We start from the raw sequence: 16472 nt of genomic DNA, 5'->3' as shown, positions 1-16472 counted from the left end.
TGCTGCTTTATTTATATACGATTTTATGTGACAAGAATGTGTAAACCACAAAACGGAATTTATCTGCAAGGACCATCGACATAAATGTGGACATTATTAAACCAACTTTCTATGAAACTTTAACGCCCTCATGTGTGGACAGCCTTTTCTCAAAAAATGAATCATTAAACAAATTCTTTGTTTCTACACTCATCAGGTCAGAATAACACTGTTCTCTTGAAATTGTGCTGACATGTGTAAAGTTGGACCTTCGAAAGAGGTGATGAGATGAAAGAAACAGAAATAGAAACAAATGTTTTCAACACTAATTGGCTGGATAACTTTAAAAATGTATTCTTCTTTGCTTTGGAAAACGGCAGGAAATATAGTATGTTTTTTTTCTTTGGGGACACCGTCTGGGACCTTAAAACATTTCTAGTGGCATTTCCAAATGTCACATGTTCACAAGGCACCGGATGTGAATTGATTGAATGTAAATGTAATCAGGTTCGTGCTGTTTGAGCAGAAACACTCATTTGCATTTCTAGAAGTTAGCACATTATTAGGTTTTGCCCACAAAAACAAAGAGTCTTCTGCATAAACAATGAAAACACGTGCCTGGACTGCATCTGGATTCATGTTTTTTCATTCATGTTGGGTTTCTGCTGCAATACCAAATGGCTGTGCTGAGATCTTCTTTCTTGTTAAAACGGACATGTTCTTTTTGTATCATAAAATAAAAAATAAAAGTTTTTGCTTTATCTTTTGTGTACAAATCAATTTATGGATAGAGATGAGTAATAACCTAAATTAAGATGAAGTGCTGTCTTAAAATGGATTTTGATTTATCTCTAAAGGTTTTAATATTACAACCTTCTGAAGATAAAAATGAAAAAAATGCATTTGTTCTTTTGATCAGTGCACCAATGGTGTCTCTGTTTCACTTTGAATCCAGAAAGAGCTGTTCAGTGGCCAATGGCCAATGAGCATGCAGAATAATGCAGATTTTTTTCTGTAACTGGGTGTCCATGCATGTTTGTGTTTCAAATGGGTCAGAGGAAGAGTGGTTTCTTACTGAGATCTTTTAATCGGGTGAAATCATTGCATGGAATGTTTGATATCTCATCCTGATTTTTTTATGCTCAAGGAAACTAAGCTTATTTTTGTTTTCAGTTTAAAAATGTTTAGTTAAAAAAATGTTTATCCATACATTAAACATACATTTGAGTCTTGGGCTAAAATATGTATTTATTTGGCCTATAAGTAGTTTGTTTAGTATGCACGTGTGGTTTGCTGAGAAATAAATGACACATATTGTGGCTGACTAGTCGGTGTGGCTATCTTTGTGAATAGAGGACAACATCCTCCCTGCAGGAAACATAGGTGGTCTTCACAAAAAGGTGAACCTTAATGTAGCAAGTAATAGCTAAAGGATATACTGTTACTGCTTCCAGAACATGAATAAACTATAGGTGTGGCACTCCAAGATATCTGTTTCTTTTCTCCTCAATATAGACAGAAAGAGTAGAAAGTAACTTCTTTTGGCCAAAAAACTGCAAATAAAAAACGCAGAAATTTCCTTTATTCACTGCAGCTCTTGAATCTGACCTGTTTAGAAATGTTCCCCCACATGAACACTGAAATTAACTGGAAGGGTTTGAACAATCAAAATGTGTAATGTGCTGCCCTCTTCTGACTACTTTTGATAAAAGTGATTGATGCATTATTTTATTCTGCAGTATGAATGGGTTGTCAAATTATGAAAAAAAAGACCCAATATGCTGTTTCAGCTCATAATGTTTGTGCATACAGTTCAGTCCTACCCTTTTATAATATCACAAAACAAAGAAAATTTGTATTTGACGTTTGTTTTTTCTTTTTTTATGCATTGCATCATGATCTGTTAATTTCTCGTTCACCGGTAGAAACACTGCAAAGAAGTTTCTTAAGGAATATTTGTTACTTATAGGTCAGGGTTTAAGGTAGTATCTGGTTGATTGCTCCTTGCAGCAATAAGACTCAAAACCTAGAGGAGATCTTTCTGTGTGCAGATTGCATGTTGAAACTAATAATTCTTTGCGATTCTTAGCTAACAAACGATGAGAAGGAAAAGACAAAACTTTAATTCATAGATAATTTAACTTAAGACAATAAAAGAAAGTCCAACAAAAAGAGTTAAAATTATTTTACTGAAGATTTTACTTATGCAAATGTGATCCATTTCAAATTGGTGGCACCAATAGCTGAGCCCCTGGTCAGAAACGGGACCCTGAAAGTGTTCCCAGTGGTCCCAGGGAGCTTGTTGTCTGATGACTGTAGCTTTCTATGTCACAAATACAATCTTTCTCAAACAGCTTTTTTTCGTCTGCTCCTGATTTATAACGATTTGAATAAAGAAATATTCATAAATGCAATTTTTAAGCCTAATTGTCTTTATGTATGTCTTATACCATCAGAAAAAGGCACCAGGAGCAAATTAAAAACATAAAAACCCATTTTTAAAGACTGTAAATCAGTCACCATACTATTTTATGGTCTGTGTATACAGTATATATATTTACACATAAAGAATTTAGATCTATTATAACTACAAAAGTTTGTAGTTAGTAAATTTTTTGTTATGGTCTATTTTTAAACTGCAAGGTTTTCTTTGTAAAGGGTAAAATAAAGTTTAAAATGATCACTTTTAACATTATGTTTACACTTTATGTTATAATTATGAACTGTGCCCTATAGACTACCTTTAATATCAATCCTGTCTTTTTAGGGACTTTTACCAGGTTTCCCACAAAGGCTGTTAGTGCCCCTGAACCCAAGGAAAAAACAAAAAACAGAAACAAAAATAGATTGACAATTTTTTCAGAGATCAAGCCAAGTTTTACAAGTATATTAAACATGAAATGTTGTTTTTTTTCACAGACAAGTACTTTTCTAAGAAGAATAAAAAATTGTTGATAATTTCTGTGGATTTTAAACATACGTTTGCATGCTTGTGTTTGCATAGATATTTTACTAATAGAGCGGATGCGTCCTCCGTGTGGCTGTTGCTGGGAGCTGCAGCCAATCAAAGCAGCAGCCCTCCAATCCAATGCATGCACTTTGGTGGCTGAAGAGGTATGACATCATGCTCAACTGCAACATCTTCTACAATTAATTTATACTAAATGAACGCTATTTTTTTAAATAAAATAAATAAATGAAAGAATTAAACCGAGCGCACTGCATTGTTGTTCCGCCGCGCGCGCATCTACCTCTCTGTCTCTGTTATTATGGGCAGAGCTGCGCGTCTCCGTCCAGAGGAGGGGGAAGAGATACTCAGTCTGTGTGAAAAACAGCTGTGACTGGGCTCCGACCATGTAATATCCCGCCTGTGCGTTCTAGTATTGTGCTCATCCGCCGCCATGGATCCAGAGAAAACCCTGACTTTCTGCCTCGGGCTGCAGGCAGAGGAGGTAATGTAATGCAGTCTTTCTTTGACACACTGCTGTCAACAGCGTTGCTTTGGTGACTCTGCAGAGCAGCATGCTTCCCTTGGCCCACTGATCTATTGACAAACATGTCCATCAACCTTTATTCCTCCATCATAGGAAATCTTTCAAAATTATTTGAACTTCTTCACCAATATTAAGGAAAGAACTGTGCATTGTCCAACAAAGGATACTGCTTTTGTTTTTATTTGGATGAGATTCAATAAAATGTGTTTATAGTACAGGGGACATGTGATTGAACTCTTTATGGATGAGATCATTGGGGTCTCCAACCAACCACAACCAGCATTTCAGGTGAAGGACTGTAAGAGCTTGAACTCAGTACTGTTTATTGGTTAAATGATCATAAGTTATAATTCCTTATTCTATTTGATTCCATTTCTGTGTTGTTGACATGACAATTCAATTTAAATATTAGGATTCTCTCTGAAACGTGAGGTCCCATTTCCAAGACATGTGAAGGCAACATAGAACATCAGAAGAAGGGAAGTATGAATAACATAAATCCACAATATTTTTTAAACATATTTTTAACTAATTTCTAAATTCCTTTATCGAGCATTTGTTGAGCTCCAGTCAAATATTTTCCTTTATAGACCCACTCCAATGAAAATCGTTTTTTTTTTTGATGACGATGGACAAAATATAAAGCAAAATTAAGATCAAAATTGCCTTTCTAAGTATTTCTTTATTTAAATTGTTGTGAATTAGGGGCAGACAAAAAATGCGTATGTAACAAAAAAACTTGTAGATGTGACAGAAGCTACTTCAGCAGGCAACAAGTTCCCTGATGGATGATGGGAAGTGGGGGTAGGCTTACTTCGTACCTACAGTCCCTACCACAACTTCTAATGAACTACTGCTGCTCTGCAGAAATAATGTCACAGAACACGACAGGTTTTCTAGGACAAAAGGCATATGCATAATTCAAAGAGCACTGGTTTTACAATAGATCAAAAGATGTTTGGAGTGGGACTTCAATAATTGTGTCCTGAGCACATAAGACAAGTTTCTACATTATTAGTGTAGTCATATATAAATGCATTGCCAACACTAGTACCTGTAATCTTGACATAGATTGGAAAAAGTGTGGGTTCTTAGACTAAGGCCTTGTGGCATACCTGAACTCATGTTTAGAACAGTAAACAAGGCATTTTATTGCTTACAATATGAAACCTAACTTTAAAAAGACAATAGTTTGATTTCAAGAGACAGAGTTGTCAAATATTTGAGTTGATACAAGATTTGTTCATCCCGTATGTCACAGTATCATATTTAGCTAAACTGGAATGAGATTTAATGTATTACAAGTACAGCTATTGTTGGCCGTGGGGTTTCCAAATAAGGTTTTAGTTAAAATGTAATGTTTTCCTTTTGATGCGACAATTTGTGTTGTCAAACTATAGTTACTTGCACTTTCGGTACAGTTTGTAATCTGAATTTTCTAGTCGGGGTACTAATACCTAAATTTGACTTTTGTCTCTTGAGTTTTGTCTGTAACTTGGTAGACTGTGGGGGAAGCTTGGGTGGAAATCATTAGTGGTTAATCTGTGGTCTCTGTGGGAGGATAAGTAAATCCACTCGACACTCACTTGCTCCTTTGGTGTTTTTTGGTAGAGCTGCTGCAGGAACTCACCGTGACAGTATTTATGACAGCTGATTTCCCCTCTTGGCTCTGGCTTTTATAGCAGCTCGCACTTCAACTTCCTGAATTTATGCTTCATGGCAACATGCAGCAGCAAATTCTAAATTAGCGTGTCTTCTAATAGAATATATTCTTTTGAAAAAATAAAATCTTTACATAAAGCATTGAAAGTCTGTCTTTTTTATTTTTCCATTTCTTGTTTGATACTATTCTTTTACCAGCTTTCTGTGTCTATTTTTGTTTTTTATTATAAGTATTTTATAGTTTTAGAGATTTAGAGAACAGCCTAAACATTTTGAGTTCTTAAACAGAGATTGTGTTTATGTCATCTGTTAATCCATGTTTTAAAAGGGAAAACTTATAAACATTTCTGAAAGAAGCCTCTCATAAAAATGTTATCTGTGTTTGACAATTTTGGTTCTGGTTTTTAACAAGATACATAACGGCACTGTTGCACTCCTCTGCTTCTTATCAGATGACAATGTCCTTGCAGGGGCTGGTTGCACCTGAAGATGCTACAGTAAGAAAACCAACCTTTTACACAGCAAAACTTCCTAAACAATAAATACAAATTTTGCTGGGTGTACCGTTAAAGAAATACATTACATTATGTACGTAAGTAAGCATTTAAGTACAAGCGTGCCAACTTTAATGTGCAAAGTATTTTTTTTCTGAAGTGAATGTTAATCAATTTCATTAGAATTTACTGAGGATAATATTCATAAAAAATGTTTGTCATTAAGTTAACTCAAAACAGCTCCGCTGCTGAACACTGGTGCCAACCTTCCACCAGAGGCAAGGCGGGGTTCAGTGGCTTGCCCAAGGACACTTTGACAAATGGGTGGGCAAGGCGGGAATCGAACCTGCAATTTTTCGATCAGAGGTCGACTGCACCACGGCCGCCCGTCATGTTTCAATAATCACCTAGGAGATGTTTTCAAATTTCACCCAAATACAAACTGAAAGCATTTTTCTGAAAGGAACACATATATACATAATAATAATGATAATAAATGTTATGTAAAAGGCGCCTTTCTGAGCCCTCAAGGTCACCGTACAACATATATACATTATATTAAACCAATAAACAGTTAAAACAACAATTTTAATACATAGACATTTAAATAAAATATATATAAAAGAGGTAAGAGAGATACGGAGGTGCAAGGTTGTGAAAGACTTTGAATATGTAGAGCAAGACTTTGTATTGAATGTGGTATGGGATGGGGAGCCAGGGAAGCTGTTGACAGATAGATGTGATGTGGTTGATGGAGGGAGTACATGTGATGATACGAGCAGCTGAATTTGGAACCGGCTGAAGTTTATGGAGAGTTTTCTATGGAAGACTAAACAGAAGAGAGTTACAGTAGTCCAGGAGGGAAGTAACTAAGCTGTGTACGAGGACAGCAGTGGACTGAGGAGTGAGGGAGGGCCGGAGAGGTTGTATGTTGTGTAGATGGGACTTTGGCTGAGCGGGTGATGTTAATGTGGAAAGTGAAAGAGAGACTACTGTCAAGGATGACACCCAAACTCTTTACCTGAGGGGAGAGTCAGATGGTGGATCCATCGATGGTAAGAGAGAGGTGATTGATCTTGCTCAAGGTGGATTTGGTGCCTGTCAGAAGAAGTTCAATTTTATTGCTATTGAGTTTTAAAAGATTTGAGGTGGACCAAGATTTGACTTCATTGATGCATTCAACCTGTGTTAATGGAGGTCGTGTGGGGTTGGGTTGGCTAGAGAGGTAGAGCTGGGTGTCATCCGCATAGCAATAGAAATGGATGTAATATTTCTGGAAAATATGACCTAGCGTGAGAAAGTAGATGATGAAGAGGAGGGGACCGAGGACAGAACCCAGAGGAACACCAGTTGTGATAGGTATATAATGAGAAGTGCAAGATTTCAGTTGAATAAACTAAGTACGGTCAGACAGGTAGGAATGAAACCAGGAGAGGTCAGTGCCAGAGATGCCACTGGAAGAGAGTCTGTTCAGGAGGATGGAAGGAGAAATGGTTTCAAAAGCTGAACTAAGATCAAGCAAAAGGAGGATGGATAATAAACCACAGTCAGCATAGAGGAGAAGGCCATTAGTGCTTTTTAGAAGAGTGGTTTCAGTACTAGGAAGTGGACGGAAACCAGTTCGGAAAAGTTCATATGAGATTATTATCTGAACCCGTTTTTTTTAAGGATGGGAGTGACAGCAGCAGTTTTCAGAGCAGAGGGAACAATTCCAGAGGTGAGGGAAGCATGGATTATGTTGGTGATGAGAGGACAAAGAGAGGGAGCTGTGGCTTTAACAAGGATAGTGGGCAGTGGGTCAAGATGGCAGGTGGAAGGTTTGGATTTTTTAATTAATGTGAAGATTTAACTAACTATCTATGATCTACACAAATAAATTTTAATCTTGCTGTATGTAGACAAATGTCTACACAGTAATGCACCAGAAGACAATGCAGCGAGTAGACCCATACTCTCTGGTTAAATCAAAATTCGCTTGAGCAATTTTAATTAAAAACTGCAGATATATTGGGAAATTTTGTGTTATCACTTTTTTAAAAACTTTTGCTATTTGGAAATATTGAAAGACCTTCAGGTTAATAAACCTTATGTCAATTTTGTTGCATTTTTAAAATCAGCACATTCAGGATTTAATACCAGCCCATATCGGCAGAAAAACTATCCTGAATTTAAATCCATTAAAGCAAAGCCTTCCTATGAGAACTGTGCTGTTAAATGTGTGTAAAAATAGGCCATACTTCTATCTTATCATCAGTAACAATGTTACAGCATAAACAAGGTTAACAGCAGATTTGCACATAGATTTTGCTTCCAAAAAATCTTTTTTTGACTTCTACCAAACTTTCCGAACAAAAAAATGTTTACATTTGTGTTAAAAAAAAACCTTAACTTGTTTTTCTCTTATTGAAGGTGCCAGCAAAGGAAATGGAAACGAGCACAATTAAGAAGGTATGTTTGTTTGTGTTGTATTTATCAATGAAAAACTTTGTTATGAGCATTTTATAATAGCAAAAACAAAGCACTGATTGCATTTTTTTTGTATGATTGTGGAGAAAGCTCCTTATCCTTATTTCAGACGATTTAAAGGATTATACATTAAAAAGATTTTTTTAAACTCAATGATCACTGCGAGCAAAATTAAATCTAATGGCTAAAATCTAATGGCTAAAACTTAATTAAAATAATTACAAGTAAAGATGGTCCAAACCATAGAGTACAGGTCAGCTGTTCTGTCAACTTTAATTTCAAGGTTTTTCAATCGGTAAAAAAAAATAAAACTGAATATAATCTACTGCAGTATTAGTTTTTCAGTTATAATTTTAGCAATCAGTTGGGTTATCAGGTGATAAAATAAAATAAAATAAACACAGTCACTGATTAAGAACATATTAAAAATCTGTTTTTTAATTCAGTTAAAAAACAATAAGCTAAAGTGTGAAAACCAAATGACCTCACAGGATTTTTTGTCATTAACCAGTTACCCTTGCTTTAAGTTTTATTACTGTAGCTGTTGACCTTTTATTTCTTCACTTTTGCCCGAGTTATTTAGCAATGTCTTACCAGTAATACTGTAAAATCCACTTATTAGGATGGGAACCACTTTTTTCCCCATGTGCAGCCATCTGAAGATTTTCCATTTACTCATTAGGGTCTGTAACAGAGGTTATCTTTTACAGAAATTTTCACTTAAATAAGTGATTCCAAAATGAGTTAATTTCCAAGATTGGGTGTAAAGTTTATATCGTTCCCTTCGACTTTGTGATTGTGGTGTTCTGTTTTGTCCACTAGGTGGTGAAGCATCATGGGAATGTAGACAGCAAGCCTGCAGTCAGTCCCAAATACTGTCCTGGGGTAAACAACAAGCCCGGTTACCTGTGTGAAACAGGACACTGCTGTGGAGAGACGGGCTGCTGTACCTACTATTACGAAGTCTGGTGTGAGTTGGCTAATGACCTTTCTGCCACCGACCTTCAAAAATTCAATATGTTGAGTTTTTCTAACCCAGGAGAGCTTAAAAAAATTTTCTTTCAAAAAGATATTCAATAGAAGCAATGTTTTAACCTCTTTTAGTACATGAAAATGTCATATTGCTATATTTATACTGAATTACCTTCATATTTGATGAAATTCTGGATTGATCACATTCTATATACGCAGAACTTTTGACTAAAAACAATCAATGGTAATCTGGGATTACAGCCATAGAAATTCAGTGAAAAAAATACTTATCTACTCCTCTTAATGTGTTAATCTGTTGTTGTTTGTTTTGTATTTTCATAAAGATTTCTGATTTCTCCAGGGTTCTGGCTGTTGTGGACAGTACTGATCCTCTTCAGTTGTTTCTGTGCTTACCGCCACCGCCGGGCCAAACTGAGAATACAGCAGCAGCAGAGACAGAGAGAGATAAATCTAATTGCATATAATGGGGCATCCAACTACCCTTCCTCAATGCTGGACCTCAGTATGTCTGTTTTACCTTATTTTAGTTTTTAAATAATTCACAACTCGACCTTTTCTTAAACAGACACCTGGCATGATTTTGGTGTAACCTCCAAAGCCAGGCTGATTATTGGAGGTTTTTGAGACTTAGTGCCTTAGTTTTCAGGCTATTTCTGTCTTACTCACTGTTGATAATACGGGCAAAGTGTGTTAGGTCATCATGGACTGTATTTGGGAACTGGACTGAGTGACCCCCCTCCCTTCTTGCGTTCCAATTAGGGAGCACCTGCTGGCTCTCAAAAGTCAAAATCTCACAGGCTTCTACAGATAAGTAAACAGCCATTATTCAGACACTATACTTGTCAGAATAACCATTCTTGCTCTGATACCTTTTTGTTAACATGTTTCTACTAAGCCAATCAGATGTCTCAATAAAGGAATGTGGTCTCTTGTCGAAGGTTTGTAATTTTTAATTGACATATTCTCCCGACCCCAGCTTCAAGCGGTAGGGGTGTAGACTCGCATCATGCTCACTCCTGATTGGAGACAGTGGTTGCCAAATAAATGATGACTCAGACCGACTGCTCGTTGCTTACTGACGTTGTCTTGATCCAACGTGGCGGCGTCTGTATCGTAAAAAAGTGATGACTGAATTGACTTAATTTCGTCAGAACTGGAATTTTTCTACAAGTACTCACTCATACTCACTCTGTCCAGTTCTCTTATACAGTCAATGTGAGTCATTCAAAATGTGGAAGACACCATTTTAGACAAGGGCAGATCAGACCAGATAAAGTGAGTTGGTATGTTCCATCTTTTGGCTGACAGAACACACTTGATTCCGGTTTATACAAGTAAGTAATGCTTGAAACAGTGTAGACAATGCTGAAAAATAAGCAGGGCAGCAGCTTGAGCATCCCTGACCTTAAGAGCATGTTGCTGTGTGTTTTTACATGCTTACTAGCAACTCAGATCTGTACATTTGCTCTTATTATGCAAGGTTGCTATACAGTTATTACCAGAATTCAAAGCTACTTCCACCTAATCCCATCTGGCACCATGTTAAAATACAAAAGTCCACTTGCTGATAGTTTAAATATACAAACAATTGCAGTTTTCTATCATTGGCTTTAAACTCTTGGTTTATATGCAGGCAAAATTACTGCAGACCCTGTTTCCCCACAATTTGACATGAAAAAATGAAATGCCAGTGAGTGTAATATTTCTGTTTCATTTCATAACGTCAGTGGGATCATCTGTCTGCTTGCTTTTTCCCCTCATACATGACACTCTCATTGGTGATCTGCACTGCGCGTTTCAGTTGACACCTCTGTTGCAGGTTTTCTGACCTCCCTCAAGCTGCCCACCTATGAGGAGGTGGCTGCACAGCCCAGCACCCCTCCTCCACCTTACAGCTCCGTCTTTGCTCTCCAGGGTGATGTAATGGGGGGTCCCAGCTTTTCTTACCCTCACTCTCATCATCACCACCCCTGCAACCCCTGCCCCCCCTACTTGGGCCCCGGCCCGAGCGTCTTGACCTCCTCGCAGAGCTCTGACAACTACACCAGCTGCTCCTGTGAGTCTTGCTCCGTCACCTCCCCCTCCAGCACTTCCTTTTCGGTCCAAGTGACTGATGAGACATACGACAGCAGCCACATCTCAACGCCCAGTGAGGCAGGGGGTAACCTTCCCGACATGGCAAGAGCCAGATCTTCTTGCCCGTCCACACCCTCGCCACCTCCTCAGTCGCAGCCTCCTCCTGATCTTATTCCTTCAACTACTCCTGATGTCATTCCAGTTTGGAGACGTTCCTCTAATGGCTGTGAAGAGTTATCCTTCAGCGCACCTCTGTCACTCCCCTTGCACTCGCATCCAACCCATCCTTCCCATTTCCCGCTCTCCCCCCTCGTTTTGATATCATCTGCTCCTCCCGGTCAGGTCTACCCGCCTTTACCTCAAGACCCGCCATCGGTTCCAAAATCAGGAGATGAGACCTCGCCTTACGATCTGCCCTTAAGCCTCACCCCCTCTCCTCTCACACACCCCCTCCACCTGACAAAGGTGGCTGTCTCTATGCACGGCAAAAACAAGGATGTTCAAAACCAAGAAAAGGAAGAAGAGGAGGAGGAGGAAGACGAAGAGGAGGAGGAGGACCATTTCCAACATAGGCGCCTCACTGGAGACTCGGGCATCGAGGTGTGTCGCTGTCATGTGAAGAGAGAGGAGCAGAAACTGCAGGATGAGTGCTTGGAAGACGGCAACAAAGACATCTTAAGAGAAAGGGAAAGAGCAGACAGGAAGAGGGCAGAGGACAGTTCCCAAAAGATGAGGCCTGCTTTACAGTCACCTCTGGACGGCCAGCTACCCTCACCCTCCTGCAACCCCCACAGTCACGGCGAGGTCCCCCTCTCCGCCCAGACCTCATAAATTGATGGCTAAGGGGGTGTAGGCTGGAAAGGTGAGAGGCTTTAATAGCACTCTATAGATCAAGACAAGTAAGTGAAAACGTTGTATCACTGAAGAAAAGTCTTGTAGGTTCTGGAGCCGCTGTGAAAGAAGAGCCAGAGGGACATGATAGTTTCCGCGGTTCAAGGTCGGAAAAGACCCACAGGATTTTCTAATAGATATGAGACTTGGACTTGGGCTCGAGTCCCACTTAAGACTTATGAACATTTTTCATCAGTTTAATCTTTTTATTATTTTTTATTTTTTAGCTCTAAGACATCACTATCATGTCTAAAATCAAAGCTTCTCTTTACAAAGTTTTTGCAATGCAGAAACACCAACTTTCCGTTATTGTGTCCCTACTTGTTAAAGTAGTTCATTTGCTACAATAAAATGTTCTTTTTGATTATTTTTTAAGACTGGCGACAACTTAAAATGACATTTAAAGATTTGAGACTAGACTTGAACTTAAATGCAAAAGTTTCAGAGTTGATTCATAAAAAAGTTTATCTTTTCCTAATTGTTCAAATAATTCATGATGTTCGAGGGTGAGAGAACTGTCGTTTTTAAACAAAATAGTAAAAATTCCCAATAAATATTTCCCCCTTTTAATGTCCCTTTCTGCCTAAGCCTCCACATCAATAGTACGAGTCTTGCAGGTTCTTGGCACATATCGCATGGAACCCAAACCCAGTGGAAGAAATGCTCGACTTTCTATCCCTATTCTCTATATGATTCAGCATTATAATAATAAAACACTCACTTTAGCTTTATTGGAACAGATCTATTATTTCAGTATCAGGTTTTTACCTGTTATGACTGAATTACACGAGAAAAAAGTCTTTTAGGTGCAAACAAATTAATAAAACTACGTTTCCTCTTGTTTTAGTGCAAAACAGCAATGAAACAAATCTGTTTTTATTTAAAACAGTTACATGAAATTAATGAGAGGATTCTGTATTTTCTGCATTTCCACAGAATGATCCAGATCATGTCACATCCTCTCTATTTAGGTAATTCTTCAAAAATATTGAGTCTTGTTATCCTAAAAATCAGTGTTTTCTTGGACTTCTCTGCCTTTTGCTCATGACTACAAAAGTGGGAAACTACTACTTTTACTGATTTGTTGTTTGAGAGAATCATTTATTCCTTTTTCTGTTTGTTTTCTATTGAAATGTGTGTAAACAGGTGGTTTACAGAGTTTTGGAGTGGTATTAGAGCAGCTCTGATGTCCTTGTTTTATACTCCTACATACCCGGTTATCACATTACCGCTTAACCAAGGACTGAATGTGTTTTAACAGGCGCCTGGCTGTTTGTTTTAGTCACGAAGAAGAAGGCGGGTCGTTTTCCTCCATAGATGAGCTATGGTTTCTGCCAGGTAGTCACTTTAAGCTCGTTATAAAAGATGAGTACCAGTATATAATGAATGTTATGTGTAGCAAAAAACAATTATAGACTTGTACTGTTTATTGAGATTTTTCTCCTCTGCTTGACGTTGGGCCAAAGAAACCTCCTCAGCTTAAAGACCCACTCCGATAAAAAAATTGTGTTTTTGCCTTTCTGAGTATTTCTTTATTCAAATCACAGGAGCAGACAAAAAGATGCTGTTGAAAAAAGCTTGTAAGTGTGACGCAGAACTTGCAACGGTGAGCCACAAGCTCCCTGCTTTACTCCGTTCTGATGAATCCACTTGTAGACAGATAGATCCACGCACGTCTTTATTTTCCTCGTCTGACCTGGGAACTGGCTTAATACTGTACGCCTGGATAGCTCCAATATTGCTTGCCATTGTTGTTGCACTGTTAACGTTTTGTTGGGGTGTGAGGGCCTGTAAGCTAGCAGAAGAGCATGTATACAGATAGATGATGGGAAGTAGGGGTAGACTTACTCGGCACCAACAGTCCCGCCCACAACTCAGAGGCAAATTTCTCATGAATTGCTGGGACTCTGTAGAAACTATATCCTAGAAAACGAAACAGGTTTACTGATTTTGGCTAAGAATGGCATTGTCGTAAGAACGCTTTGAAAATAAATCAAAAGATAATCTGAGTGGGACTTTAATGTGAGTCTGGGGCGAGACAGGTATGTTGGATGCTGCTGGGGGCTTGGAAGGAAAGTGTTTGGTCTTTGTACTGTGAGGAATGCTAAGTAACGATAAGATTTATAGTTTTATTGGTTCTGATCATTTGAATTAAATGTGTCTCTGGAGATTGACTGTTGTCTTCTTGATCCAGACCTGGTTTTGAGGCACATGCAGAATGCACTGCATCTTCTCTGTAGAGAAAACTCTTTGATTGTGGATTAGTATCTTGTACAGTTGAAAATGTCTCAAAGCCCTTTTTGTAGAACATTGTCAACCACATTCATTGTTTAGAGATCTTCAATGAAAATTCGACGTAATTACCTACTTGAAGCTCTTGACAGAAAACTTGGCCATGCTTTGCCGTGTGCCATTCGTTTTCCATTTGGCTTCATAAGTCGAAGGTTTATTCTTTGGTTTTGTGAAGGTCATACTCTAAGGTCATGCTCTAAGTTTTGTGCAATGGCTTACAATTACTGTGGATATTTCATCCACATTTGAACATAATTTGCCTCTGGCAACTATGTGTAATTAGCTCTAAATGTGTTTTCGTTGGTTCCCACTTGTCTGTGATGTTTTTCAAGGTGCCTAGATAAATGCAGACACTCTGTGAGGCATTCTGAAATATGTTTGCCAACATTCTTTGAGTGTACATGTAAGCGGTTCTATATGTTTTAATTCAAACAGTGCTTATCAGTAAAGAAAGCATACATGAGGGTTTAAACTGTTGTCTTTAGCAATAGTACTTTTTCCTTGTTTTCATTAACGCTGGTTTAATGAAAAAAGAAACTGTTGTGCAATAAACATTTACCTCTTTCTAACTCATCCATTAGCTGTGGTGGGTGGAGGCTCCTGATTGTACAAACACAGCACTGTAAATATGTTTGTCTTATGTCTTCTCTCAAGTCCACACTTAGACGATCTGGTTTAGCCTCAGCTCCAGTTTGAACCATGCGTTTTTCAAAAAGCCAAACTTCACTATTTCTGAAGATTTTGTCCCGATGGACAAAAAAAACAAGAGGCCTTTGGGACTTTGACTGTGTCGTCCAAATAAATAGAAGATTATGGAAAAGAAAAGCACTCGTCCTTACATAAGTCTGCATGAGCATAATAAAGTAGTAAAAGCACAAACTGGAGCCAGGTCTATCCAAACGCTGCTCTAAATTTCAAGCCAGTGTTTTTTTTTGTGGAGAAAGAAAATGTAAAATTGTTTTTCTGCAGCTACTGTGTACAGATGAAACGCCTAATCTGAAGACCAAGGCCTGAAGACTGTTACCTTGCTGGAGTTTTGACGTAGGACTGTTTATTTCTTCCTGTAAAGAAATTGTTCACTTTAGATTTTTACTGTTTTATATTGTAATGCAAATAGTTTAAAAAGGTCCTGTATAGACTGTTGGGTGTTTCACTGTATCTCCGAACCCCAGAGCCTTTCAGTCATTTGAGTTTTATTTCAATGTAAAAAAATAAAAGAAAAAATTAGTAATATACGTACATCTTAGACTTAGACCAACTAAAAAGTGTTTCTTATGGTTTGATTTGAAGTGATAAACCTTTCTTCAAGCTGCTACAAGGCAACAGGACAGAATATTTAAATGAGATCATATGTAAGGTCAATATTTGTGCAACATGTTGTGCTTTTTAAAGAGTATCTTTGTGCAATGCTCCCTGCAGCTCCTCAGTGTCGTCTGCATGTGTGAAAGATACTGTCAGCTTTGTTGGTAAAGTCATTGTTGCTTATAGTGAAGCCAAAGTTGAATGTTGACATACTGATCGTAGTTAATATTCAAACACGTCATTGAATTTTTTATTTTTTTTATTATTTTTCCCTCGCTGTAATTCTGTTGGAAAAATGTATGCTTCCTAACTTTAAAAAAGCAAAAGCTTTGAAATTTGTTACACAATAAATGTGCATTCAAGTAAATGTCTTTGTTTGGTCAACATGATGTATAATTGCAGTTTTGGTAAATGTAAACTGTTTCTTCCTTCGAAATGTGGAAAGAAGTTAAACTATTTAATATCATGACATTTACATCTGACCTTCAAGCCTATGTCACTTAAAATGGAATATATGTATACAAAAAAACACCCCTCTCACACTTCCGCGGGTGGTTTCTCACACAAGCTCGGGTCCTCTACCAGAGGCCTGGGAGCTTGAGGCTCCTGCACAGTGTCTTAGCTGTTCTTAGCACTGCGCCACTGGTGTGGATTGTTGATCTTTTACCAAAACTGTAAAATATGTAAAAAAAAAAAAAAAAACAAAGTAAAAATGCATAATCATCTTGTCCACATATTAAACTGTTTAAATAAAGAACGTAACAACTGAACAGGTTCATAACCTTCTGAGCTTCAGGGCTGTTGAATCAAATGGAAAAATTGT

General features: G+C 37.9%; 1 protein-coding gene across 2 annotated transcripts; it reads left to right on the top strand.

Annotated features, from left to right (window-relative positions):
* Window positions 1–3050: 3050 nt before the first annotated feature.
* LOC101169768 (proline-, glutamic acid- and leucine-rich protein 1) lies at window positions 3051–12419 on the top strand. 2 transcript variants are annotated; one of them, XM_020703439.2, is made up of 7 exons: window positions 3051–3093; window positions 3257–3431; window positions 5588–5632; window positions 8039–8077; window positions 8918–9065; window positions 9429–9590; window positions 10908–12419. In XM_020703439.2, the coding sequence occupies exons 2-7, from the start codon at window positions 3381–3383 to the stop codon at window positions 11993–11995; spliced, it is 1533 nt and encodes a 510-aa protein (XP_020559098.1). In that variant the 5' UTR covers window positions 3051–3093; window positions 3257–3380; the 3' UTR covers window positions 11996–12419. The 2 variants fall into 2 exon arrangements, with proteins under 2 accessions (XP_020559098.1, XP_004065957.2); XM_004065909.3 differs by lacking the exon at window positions 3051–3093 and having other exon boundaries at window positions 3130–3431.
* The last annotated feature ends 4053 nt before the right edge of the window (window positions 12420–16472 follow it).

This window comes from Oryzias latipes, chromosome 1 (assembly GCF_002234675.1).
Source record: "Oryzias latipes chromosome 1, ASM223467v1".
Classification (NCBI taxonomy): domain Eukaryota; kingdom Metazoa; phylum Chordata; class Actinopteri; order Beloniformes; family Adrianichthyidae; genus Oryzias; species Oryzias latipes.
The sequence above is the reverse complement of the archived record's forward strand: the minus strand, read 5'-3'. Positions and strand labels throughout refer to the sequence as shown.

Bases quoted from the DNA above. Each gene is read 5' to 3' on its own strand.
- LOC101169768 (XM_020703439.2), top strand. From the start codon at position 3,381: ATGGATCCAGAGAAAACCCTGACTTTCTGCCTCGGGCTGCAGGCAGAG. The intron at 3,432-5,587 runs GTAATGTAATGC...GCTTCTTATCAG, and splicing joins TCGGGCTGCAGGCAGAGGAG to ATGACAATGTCCTTGCAGGG. The intron at 9,591-10,907 runs GTATGTCTGTTT...CCTCTGTTGCAG, and splicing joins TTCCTCAATGCTGGACCTCA to GTTTTCTGACCTCCCTCAAG.